The sequence below is a fragment of the Perna viridis genome, chromosome 7 (assembly GCF_037379345.1).
Source record: "Perna viridis isolate PV_CMFRI_1.1 ecotype Kerala chromosome 7, ASM3737934v1, whole genome shotgun sequence".
NCBI classification, from domain to species: Eukaryota; Metazoa; Mollusca; class Bivalvia; order Mytilida; family Mytilidae; genus Perna; species Perna viridis.
This window is the reverse complement of record NC_142451.1, coordinates 16,876,730-16,889,575: the sequence shown is the minus strand read 5'-3', so window position 1 is coordinate 16,889,575 and position 12,846 is coordinate 16,876,730. Positions and strand designations below refer to the sequence as shown.

General features: G+C 33.7%; 2 protein-coding genes across 2 annotated transcripts; both read left to right on the top strand.

Moving 5' to 3' along the window:
* Positions 1–2,873: 2,873 nt before the first annotated feature.
* LOC148611565 (uncharacterized) lies at positions 2,874–3,371 on the top strand. The gene has a single exon (XM_088595256.1). It carries the CDS (start codon positions 2,874–2,876, stop codon positions 3,369–3,371), a length of 498 nt encoding a protein of 165 aa, XP_088451382.1.
* Positions 3,372–8,431: 5,060 nt separating this feature from the next.
* On the top strand, positions 8,432–10,320 carry LOC148611564 (adenosine receptor A1-like). The gene has a single exon (XM_088592226.1). The coding sequence runs from the start codon at positions 9,035–9,037 to the stop codon at positions 10,076–10,078; it is 1,044 nt and encodes a 347-aa protein (XP_088448352.1). The 5' UTR covers positions 8,432–9,034; the 3' UTR covers positions 10,079–10,320.
* Positions 10,321–12,846: the final 2,526 nt, after the last annotated feature.

The window sequence follows — 12,846 nt, the reverse complement described above, 5'->3', positions numbered from 1 at the left end:
TACTTAAGTATAACAGCCCTAAGCAACGGTCAAACACTTTTTAAAAAAAGGTGCATCATTGTCTTGCTAACGTCTACAAACCTGCAGAGCTAGGCATTTCAACAGAAATTATACCCAGATAATATTCAGTCAATCATACAGTTATGTCTTTTAACCACCAACAAAACTATTGAAATATACCATCCTTAGTATCTCAGTTAAATTAAAGTTTGGAAACAGTCAGTACGACTAGAATGAATAATCAGTGAAATTAATAGAAAATATATGTTGTATGTAGATTATAACAAAACTAACCCAGCTGGCGTAATTTAAAAAAAAACGAAATATCAACGATTATATAATGTAATGTTCCCCTTTTTTTTCAACGGAAATATTTTATATTAATTAAATCCTGCCCTTACCAATTAAAAGAACACTGGTACATTTTCCTACTATTCATTGTTGAATGCCTGAAACTTATCAAAGTACTGAAATATTGAGTCAATGAAGCCTTCATATTTTGCTCTGTTTCTTACTGCACAATCACATTTCTAATCATAAAAAAGGATTGTAATATTTTAAACTAGGGAAAGTAATATTTTTACCATTCTTTCTTTTAGAAGAATTTTTTTTTCAAAGACCGTTTATTAGCAGAGCAGCCATGGCTTCTTGAGTTGACAAGACGACTGGGAGAAAATGACTCACAACCTTTTCTTACTTTTCACACACACAGATTTGAGGATACACATTTAAAATATACATGTTAATTCACTCTTCCATGTTTTTTTTTTTTATATCACTTCACTACATAGCTTTTGCTTTTACTTATCATAGAATTGAAGCAAATATTTATACAGCTCCAAGTTCTCCCTCAGTCATACATGGATAAAGACTCTTTAGTTAAACCAGTGTTGAATCCTGTGTTCCTGTGTCAAAGCATATAAATTTGCCATTTTTGGTGTCTAATTGCTTTCAAAAAGAATTATGACCATACAATCAGACCAAAGCATCAACATAGTAGTTCACCTAAAACCAAGGTTCTTTCACCTCTACAAAATAGAGTTACTAACAGTCATAAAATGGAGCTGTCCCGAGAGACGCAAAAAGGGTATTCATGACTGTGATAGTAACAATCTGTATTTTCATGTCATTCAAACAACTTGTATCTTTCAGTACTAATGGACCCCATATATTTGTTTAATTGCTAAATCATATACATTGTAACTAGCAAGTCCCATCCCTATTAAATGCAATGCTGCCAAAATATTCTAAATAAACAGAAACTGAAAACTTTTGGTAAATAACATTTTTACTATCTATTCTAAACTTAGACAAAAAACAAGTACGTTAAACAGTTTTCAACATGTGTTGTTCATTGTAAATATGTGTATATGTATTAAGATGACAAACAATGATATGAATACATCAATTGAAACTAGGTTTTTGTAGTTTACAAGTAACACATTGTAAACAAGTCTTATCTTTCAAAAAAAAGATAGCCAATGCAGTAAAATTTGTCCTTTTTACTTATAATTTTCTAAATTTCATTCTGGAAATAACTGCGTCGAAAAAAGAACACGTTACAAGTATTTATTGGTACATACAATGTATGTATAGAATGCAATACCTATACTTTAGCTGTTGTTGCATAATTATAAATTGACTAAGAAAGTTCAAACCTTTTTAAGTATGTAATATGAATATAATCATACATTACACAGCAACAAAACAGATCAATTATCGGGTCTATGAGCTCATGATAGATTCATACCTATTTATCATAAACTAACAGAGTACAAAGAATATCTTACAAATATTGTACATCAATGCTATAAAAAATTACACAGGATTAATACAGAAGATAGGCCGTGGAAGGTTGTCAAAGCCAAGGGGTGGTGTTGGGAATGGGGTCTCAATATCATTTTAAATGCCCCTTTCGGCGTCTCAAACAGCCTCTGACAACTTATGTCCATCTCCAACCTTCACGACGGGTTTACCAACTGGTGGACCTGGTACGGCCGTTTCGACTGACTGGAGAAGGGACGAAGGCGAGTCACTGGCGCCTTAAAACCAGATAGCCTCGGGTAGATGGGGCTCGTAAACCTTGGAGGGTAGCCCATCTAGGAGAAAGAAAACTCTGATCTAAAACCTCCGCTGCCTAGCGGCTACACCCTTCGGCAGGGAAAGGCTTCAGGAGACAACCTCGAGGAAAATCCAGAACTAGGAATCTGTAACTTCCTTCCTGTACTTCCAGGATCAGAACTTCTGTTCAGAAGCTAAGGGTGAGGTAACCCGACAGAAAACCTAGAGTGCTGAAGACGAAGGTGTTGGGCGATATAGATATCGAACAGACCACAACACCACGCACAAACAGCCAAAATGACACTTGAAGCAGGCACTTCGCATCATCACAGGAGCCATGAAATCAACACATACTGCTAGTATGGAGGAAATTACAAACATACAACCATTAAGTAAGAGAAGAGAATGTAAAGCTATGATACAGGCCACCAAATATCAATGCTTACAACACCACCCAATGAATGAGAGACTGAAACAACTATCCTCAGGAAGACTCAAAAGATCCAGCTTCACTCTAGAAACAAGAGCATTACAAAGAAAACACCAAGAACATCTACCTAAGCATGTCAAACCTATAGATTTTAAAATGAATGACAAACTATATGCAGAGGAGGAGGACAATGTAACCATTCAGACAACAGTTCCGTTACTCAGTGCCAAAGATGAACAATCAAACATCGTCAGAAAAACTGTAACAATGAGCATGCTGGAAGAAGAGTATCCATCAGAATTGTGGGCATGAGTTTACACAGACGGTTCAGCCACAAATGCGACAATAAAAGAAGGGGCCGGTATCTACAAAGAATACCCAAATGGAGTTCAACGGTCAACAAGAAAATGCAGAAAATATGCAAGTCGTATTCCTAACAGATGACCTCTCCGTAATACAAGCACTGACCAAGAACAAACTACCACAAGTTGAAAGAGCTATTTATTCCATCAAGAGCCTTAAAACGGCCATACAGTGGATACCTTCACATTGTGCAATCAATGGAAATGAAAAAGCAGATAAGCTAGCAATGGGAGGCGCTCAACAACAGCAAGATGAAAATCCTGTCTGCTACACAGAGATGAAGACCATCATCAAGTCTCTGCAGAATACCCCTCAGAACCAAGATAGCTACCATCAACTAAAAAGATTTGAGCAAACTACAATCTTCAGGCTCAGGACAGGACACAACAGACTCAACCAACATCTGTACAGAGTTTTGAAGGTCATACCATCACCTACGTGTCCCTGTGGAGAAGCAGAGCAGAATACAGAACACTTTCTGCAGACGTGCAAGTTACACCAGGCACAGAGAGAGTAGATATGGGATAAACCAACCCCCATTACAGAGAAACTGTATGGACCTGTGGAAGACCTACAGAAGACGGCCAGATTTGTTGAGGAGACTGGCATTCAAGTGTAATGGCGAACGACAAGAAGAAGATACAGAAAATTTGACATGATGCTCGTCTGTTGAGGTGCATGCGGGGTGACGCGAAAGTACTGTACTAACAGGTTGACTGGCAGAAAAAAAAATTCATTTTCTCTTCAATATTGAAATATATAAAACTTTGTCTCTCAAATACTATTTTCAGCTATTTTAAGTCTACATCTAAAAATTATCAGGGAAATTAAAGAATATATTTAGATTTGTCATGACGATCAACTGGAGAAATCCAAGATGGCGGGATGACGCGAGGGTACTAGCGGCACTACAGTTACAGAAAAAAAATCCATTCTTTCCCTCAAGATAATCAAAACTTGTTCGCAAATAGTATCTATAATGAAAGAATTGTGTCTACATTAGGGAGTGATTTCGTGCAGTAACCCACCTTATTTAATCAAACTATTTCCCGTTTGGCGTCCCCTTCAGCTTCAGAAACTTTTCTTCTAAGGTCACGTGAAATATTCATACGCATGAGATGGCCGGTGACTGTAACAATTTTTATCAAGGAAGTCTATTTATAGACTGAACTTGACTTAGAGATCGCCGGCAACCAAATTACGTAACCAGGGTAGACATTTCAACATATAACTACCAAATAACACTCCGCGAGTTGTTCTCCTTGCAAAAGTTTGCATTAAGATATTGCTCCGCCGCCGATCATACTCCATGTCAAATATGTGATGTTTACTTTACGTACGACATGGGCGTGCAACGATATTAAGGCTATATAATATGTGTAGAACCGCAAAATTTCAATGATTGTATGATATTAACTATTTAAATTTCGACGCAGCGAGCTGGACTATTTTGTCAAATTGACCCGAACATTCGCAGGGAGAAAAGCTCAATCGAGATTTGCCAATTTATTTCTCTCGATCTGACCCTTTTAATGAAGATGTCGGTAGCTTCTAATGACGGATTTTCGGAGCTGCAATGTACACTTTTTGTGTAGTAAGTAAAGATTACAATGTCGGAACCAGCAGAGGGTGCATGGGGTTGGCATCCCTCTTTTTTTTATTGAAAAAGTTCATGTGTGATTAATTTGATTCCGGAATTTAACTTCTGTACATAAAATGCAAGCACTGTGTACATATATGTTATTTACTACATGTAAATGTACATAAATAATATAAAATGGTAAACTGGCATGTACATACATGTAGCAAACAAAAAAGTATTTAAAATAGAAAATAAACAGAATTGTTAAATTATTATGATTTCAAAGATATAAACAATGTCTCTGTTTCAGCGGTAATGATGAAAGGAGGTCATGTGGCATAATTATCACATTCAGTAGGTAGTCTTGAACTATCAAAAAGGAGCGATATCCAGTGAAATAAAGTAATGTCTTTGGGACGCGAGTGGACACGTGAGCCATAACATTACACATACACTTGTACATGTTCCTAAAATCTGAACTTCCACACCCATAGACCTTTATCGCACACCCTATATCATGCCCATAGACCTATATCGCATAACCTATATCACACTCCTAGACCTGTATCACATACCGTATATCACACTCCTAGACATATCTCATGCTGTATATCACACCCCTAGACCTATATCGCATTCTATATAACAACCCTTTGACCTATATTGCATTCTAGATCACACCCCTAGACCTTTATTGCTTTCTGTATATCACACACCTAGACTTACATCGCACATCCCTAGACCTGTATCGCATATCATAAACCTAAACCCATCTCAAGTACGCTATATATTACACCCAGACATATATTGCATACCTTATACCACACGCCTAGACCTATATCGCATTCTCTAAATCACGCCCATAGACCTATATGGCATACCCTATATCAAAGCCATAGACATATATTGCATATCATGTATCACACCTTGCACAAAACACAATTGAAGTACATTTTGTATAGATAAAATATAAGAAAGAATGAACATGACATGCAAAAATCTTTTTGATATGCAGTATCAAACCTCGACCTATATTACCCCGCGGGCCAGTGGCCCTTGAGTTGATATAGGAGTCTCATGTTGATACTACATGTGATACAGATTTTCGGCATGTACTATTCAGTATGGAATTTAAAGAAATAGTATTACAATGTACATGTGTATTCTATCCATGTATGTCATAACTGATTAAAAATATGGTTCTTTTTTAGTACATTGTCAAGATATACCAGATACATTTATTTAGAATGCAGATCATAAAGTAAGAAACAAGATTTTTATGACACAAGAAAGACACAGTTATGTTAGAAATTCTGTGGCCATGAAAGTGCATTGAAAACGTGTTGGATATCAAGGCTACCAAAAGTAGGCCTTTTCTAAGAGCTGATTTTCATGGACATTCTTACATGTACAATGCACTAGGTAAGTATTGAAGGTATGCATAATTTATTCATATACTTTGTATGTACATAGTTTAAAATTTAAATTTAAAATTTTCAAAACTGGTGATAGGTATACTGTTTTTGTTGCTAGTGTAGAACAGTGTAGTCATATTTCTTAGCAAAATTTCAGTTTACATTTGTATGTCTGTAAACAAGAAATTTACACTGAAAACTACAAAAATACATGTGCATGTACTCTAACTATGGTTACTGGCATATGCAGTACAGTATTAATTAAAGATTTCATACATGAAATTATGATATTTGGAATATAGTAATACATGTATCTAATTTGTTTTCTACTTTACAATGTAACATTAATTGCTCATAGATAAATCAACATTCAAAGATTGATCCAGAGATTTTGAAATGGGGGTCCAATCATCATTATTAATCAGCAGGTAGATAAATTCATACAGGGAAGGAACCCTAAAGCAATATCCTTAGCAAGCTTTCCATTTTCTGTATTTAGAAGGTTTTTGTCTGGTCAATGAAATTTATTGTATAAAACTCATCAATTCAAACCACTTTTTATGATCTATCTGGTTATGAGGGGATGTTGTTTTAACAATGAAAGGTGAAAAGTAACATGACTGAGTGTTCAGAACTTCTACTCTTGCTTACATGTATGTTACCTGTTATTAACAGTTATGGAAATAAAGATGTGCTCATGAAATACACTGAGCATTTTTGTAAAGTTTATGTTATTACAGATAAATTTGAATAATTTTAGAGAAAGAAATGTTTATTTTTTTTTAATTAACACATCTGATAGAGATATTAAATGAATAAAATCTAAGAACACTGAAATATAGTAGCTATATACTATATCAACATTTTTTAATGTAGGACAAAAACAATGAATAATGACAGAAATATTGTTTGCAAAATTTCAATCGACCAGTATTGATCATTGTGGCAATATTGACCAGGTGCTTAAAAACCAGTAAAAACCTGGAACTGTTATAACCACCCAACCTTTATTTTTGCCTGATTTGCACCAAATTATACGTCCATATAACAATATTTCCCAACAAGAGGAGGTTTCTCCATATCATATGGTTAAAATACATGTGTATTTTCATGAATTTACATTGTAACATTTTGCATATATCAGACACTGTTATGATTTTTTCCTTGATTTCTTTTTAGTGGTTATCACTTATAAGTTTCACTAGATGAAGTGAGAAGGAAGGAAAAGTAAAACAGACCATTCCTGTGCTGGAACACTTTTCAAGCATGAAACAAAGTTTATGATTCTCAAGTGCTGGTACATGTATATGTAGCATGAAGCAGCTGTAAATGTATATGTCAACATCTCTTAATAAAAAACTATAAAAACACGAAGCCTAATTTCTTAGCACTTATATATTTGCAAAACAAGAGTTACTTGTATTGTAATCTTATACATATTTTTGAAACAATTATGCAGAAAAAAGTGAAAGAAATGCACACATATTATTGAAGGCAGACAGTTATAAAACACTCAGCAATAGTGATTCATCATGAAAAAGTAGTACGCATGGGATATAGGTTCACTGTTTTTTTTTGTTTTGGAGAGAAAAAAAAAGATGGATTTATACCCAAAGTGTATGTGTGATTAAGACATTATATTCCCTGTACTCACCACATCTCTATACCATTGACTTTCCAACTTAATTGTAATCTTAAATTGCTCCAATCTATGAGCTACTAAGTTGTTTTTAGTTTAATGATACTTAAACTGCATAGTAATTTTTGCGACAAGAGTTTTTATCCTTGTTTGAACTAAAAAATTCCTAGAGAAAGGTAATCATTTATTGTAAATACATGCAGTTTCGACGAGTTAAACCCATAGCCTAATCTAGACAACAGTGAGTTGGACAAATTTTAGTTTTAATTTATTACAAAAAATCTACATCAAAGTGAGCACAAACAAGGAAAAGTCTTTGCTCATTTCTCCCTTGAGATTAGGCCTTTGTTCAACTTCCTCCAGTCTGCAGGATTCATTTCTACTACATGCATCTCCAAACCGAAATTTCAAGGTGTAGATCCGTTCTTACTTTGAAAATTCATCGAACATTGATAGTCAGTGATTCTCAGTGGAATTCATATTTTGTAAGAAATGGTGATTCAAGTGTTAGGAAATTTGAGGACATCAACGTACGTGTACAGCCAGGAATACCAAGAGCAATGATATAAAAGAACAAAAGAAGATCCAAAAATATATATTGATAAACGGATTGTATAAATATACACTGCGTTAAAACATATGGTTATTCTTTTAAAGAACTAAATTTTAATCGGTTTATTTAGCTTACAATTTGGTTACATTTTGGTTACTTTTAATTACTTTGAGGTCTTCATTGACTCAGTGCCTTAGCACTTTGATTCAACACGTGATCAACAGTCCGAAGAAACAAGTCATTAAATAGTGCGTTAATATTACACGGATTTCTAAATAAAATGGAAGATGCGAAATTTCCCTTGCATGCTGTTTGATTAACAATCAATTTCATGATTATTTTACTCCTTTCCATTTCACGTTTTACTCTTTTCCATTCACAATGGTATTGATCGCGGATGCATGTGAGTGCTACCGCAAATTATGATATTTAGCAAGATTTTCATGTGATGCCTAGGTCAATTTCAGCCACTGTCGTGGCTTCATTGACAAAAATGACCTATAATTTCTCTTTGTACTCCATATCACGAATACCTTAACCGGAATATAGATTTTTCTGATGATAAAATGTTCCCATTTCGTGATGAACTAAACGAAGATAAGACCTCTGTCAATACGACTGTCACTTTTGCTCGTAGTATTGGAAATACCATACTAACAACGCAGATAGTTTCCATCTAGCAATCACACCTACCGATCAAACGAAACCATATTTTACTGACGGCGCAAGGTCTCAATTCATCAAGATGATAACTCAAGACAAAGGCTTTAATATTTATTTCAACAGGGATGGTGTCGGACAAATTAAACACTGACCTGGATTTATGGATTTAGTGTTATCAAAATGTATTTTCACAGTATTAAGTCTAAACTTCGTGTTCTAAGATGTTCGAAGAGTAAAACAAAACCTACAAAATGGAATACTAGGATTACTAACAGAATGTGAGCATTAAGCTGTTCGTTACAGTGAGAGGACTTATTACAGATTACATATGAGTTCAGCTTCATCTAGACACCGAATCTATTCGGCTTTGAATGGAACGTACTGCTGCAGTGATCAGTTAAACAGAGAAGGTGGCAACGTTACCGGTGATATTCCTGATTATTTCAAGCTTCTTGCTACCGTATATTTAATAATTGTGGACTTTCTCATTGTGTCTGGTAATTCATGGGTTTTATTTATCATTTTATCAAGACAGCGAAAAAGTATGTACGTTCTTTCTTCTCTTGTTGTCTCTGACTTTCTAACTGGAGTTACTTCAATTCCTCTGTACTTAATCTGGCTTCACCATAAAGAGCTGTTTTCATCGCTTCCTATGTGTTATGCGACGCTAATGGTGGCCCTGTTTTTATCTGTTGCTTCCATTTTGAACATTATAGCAGTGACAATGGAACGCTTTATAGCGATTTGTTACCCATTACTATACAAAACTCATATCAAAGTCAGCTTTAATAGAACCTTGTCTCTGGTTGTTGGAAGTATTTGGACAGCTAGCTTAATTGTCAGTGTTCTTTCTATGACATTCATGAGAACGGATTATACTGTTTGTTCGTACTACACTGTATTCCAGGAACAGTTTTTGTTATGGACAATAACAATCGGAGTGTTTGTTCCCCTCTGTTTACTCGTCCTTGTGTACGTAAAAATATTATTTAGTGTCAGAGAAAGTATGAACAGTCACCATACCGGAACCCCAGCGACATCAGATAGTGGTTCATTTCGTCATAAAGCTCTCAAAAGACTTATTATCACCTTATTTCTTGTACTTTCGTGTTTTATAATTTGTTGGTGTCCATTACTTATTACCGTTGTTGTTCTGGTACTATGTAAACAATGTCAACTCCCGAAAATAGCCTACGAGACGATACTTTTATTGGGTTTTACAAATTCTTTAGCGAATGTGTTCATATATTGTCTAAGACATAAGTCTTTCAGAAGGATTAATTCTAAATCAATTTGTACCGTCACTGTTGACTCTCCTCAGTCTTTTGAAATGGAAGAATTCGTTGCCCAAAAAGATAAAAATGATTCATAGGTTTGAAATGGAAGATTTCATTGCCCGGCAAGATTATAATGGTTCACAGATAGTACATTGTATGTTTGAAATAGAAGATTTCATTGCCCAGGGAGATTAATGGTTCACAAATGTTTGTTCTCTCAATTGCGTTGTTTTTAATTACGCAGTTAAATTCCTCATCGCTTTTATCTTTATTGTAAATTGAGAATAGTAAATAAGCCTGAGTTGAACTAGTCAATAAAATGAATATTTGTCTCCAATCTGTACCTATCAGTGTTCATCATATTGCCATCTATGTGCTTAAGTGCTTGAAATAAATATGTTTTAAATCATTAAATCTGAATATTTTAACTGCCACGGGTGTAATCCTACGATGTAAGAGGTTGAAATTCCGTTTCCCAATTTATCTAGTATTTACAAGTACAAGTATATATCAAGCTTACTAGCAACCAAATTGACTATTCCATGATGAGTTTGGTAACAAAATTACCCACGGGTGTCCGACATTTAGCGTTTACCTTAAGTATATTCTGAACAAATAGAAGATTTATTTAACTATTTAAAGCTGTAGCGTTATTACAATATTACTTTGTGTTCACACATTTCTTGTTCACGCAATGCATATGAGGTTAATCAGACACAGGTTTTTGAAAATGTTAAGGTATTTCTAAAGCAGCAACCATTTGATATTCTGGGGTATATGAATTTCTTAAGGAAAAAAGTTTGTTTCCAAATTAGATATTTAAATTTTTTTTCGGAAAAAATCCATCGTTTCCGACTCTCATCAAATCAAGTGGTTGCTGCGTAATATCAATATAGTTTTAAAAGCATAACCAAGCAATAGATTATGTCCTGTAGTGTATGAACTAGGAGGGGCCTTGATAAAGGTAAGGATCATAATTAATATGGAACTTAGGATAAATATGTATATATTAGTCTAAGAATAGTAACATTGCCTGGAAATTTCCCCGTTAAATTCATAAAGTTGGCAAGCAATGCAGGCGTCCATTTCACAAAAAGTCGTAAGTGTAAAATGGATCGTAAGTAATGACGTCTCAACCTATGACGTCATAACTTTTGGGTCACAAGACAATACATCAAAACGTAAGAGATTTTAATTTGGTATGGAACCTATTTGTTGTGTACATCTTTATAAAAACCATTACGTAATTTGAATTGTATTAAGTCATTTAAAAGAAAATTGCTACCCCTACCCCAATAAAAATGAGCAAAATTTTCAATTGCGACTTTAATCTTAATTCATATTTAATGCCAGAAGAAACAAAGTATTTTAGTTCATTGTACATTTAAAATCTCTGTTATATGCTATCATTTGATAGATACAAACTTATCAAATGCACAAAATAGTAAATTCTCAGAGGTCGCCAAAAGGTCTTCAATCACCGTGAACACATCTTTAAGTAAGTCTTGAAAATCTAAAAAAAAATAATTAAAGGTTTGAAGGTAATCACAAGGAAAGAACGATTTCAATTAAATCCACCAGAAACATTAGTTTCATCATTGACGTGTTAAGGAAAATTAAGTGTGCATTAATTTGATATTAAAAATGTCTCCTTGAGATAAAAAAATGTCCATGTTGTAATTTATATGAAATTCTTTGTAATTGTTTAATAAATCAGTGCATAAAAGATGTGTGAACGATGCGTTTGTTACAAGCATTTCAAATGTTCAGGTGTACAAACTAGAGTATAAATTAGAGTATAAATTATCGGAACAGAAATTAGAATGTAGTGTTGTTAGATCCTACATGCTGCACGTAACAGTTGATAGGTCTAATTTCCATAAGACTAAATAGTTGTGTACGTTGAAGTAAGAGGTTGAACATTATTTTGGATTAGAATAACGTGTCTATATGTTTTATGTGATTCCCCGTAATTCAATGGTTCCACGTCCTTAACTTTCAATTATATGTTTACCTTATTTTATTTAGATATCAATCATTTATGCTCCCAAATAAATAATGTCAATTTATCAATATTTAATTTGCAAATAAAGAATATGAAGACTATATGTTTATAACTTACTTTGTAAGTACTTTTGGAATAACTTCATTAGTTTAATTTAATCCTATGCATATACACTCATTAAATTTTAAATTTAGTGAAAAAAAAATAATACTTCATTTTTGAATCCATTTTTTTTTATATTATTGTTCCTGGATTGTATGTGTACTAATACATAAAAAATATATATCTACAAACGTCTCGAAATGTAACAAGTTTCAAGTTTTATTAATACTCTCTGAGAGGTATTACACTGTAACAAAAGGCAGATAACTAACACATTTACAATACAACAATGACAGACAAGGTAGACAGTCATACAAATAAATAGAAAATTTTCATACAAATAAACAAATATTATATGAACAATATATTGACCAACATAATCACGATCGATAACTCAAAAACTATTCATGATCAGGAAGCACGTGCTAAACTCTGAGCTCAGTTACTTATATATGAGTAGATTTAACATGTTACCAGAGACAGATGGAATCTTATTATTCTTGAATGTAATTTATAGTAATTTCATGAGATCTTTGACAAACAATGCCATTTTTTTTTAGCACTGTTATATTGCACAACGTCAACAGACCATACATTTTTTCTTTCGATGGTCTATTTATATAATATGCCGACTCTGATATAGAAATATGAATTTAAATTTATAAGATTTTATTGCCAGCTTATTTTGTCTATGGTTTATGATAGTGTATTAAATATTCTATTTCTTGTACATTAACGACACATTATAGATCATTT

Excerpts from the sequence above, each read along its gene's own strand:
- LOC148611565 (XM_088595256.1), top strand. The coding sequence starts at position 2,874 with ATGGAGTTCAACGGTCAACAAGAAAATGCAGAAAATATGCAAGTCGTA.
- LOC148611564 (XM_088592226.1), top strand. The coding sequence starts at position 9,035 with ATGAGTTCAGCTTCATCTAGACACCGAATCTATTCGGCTTTGAATGGA.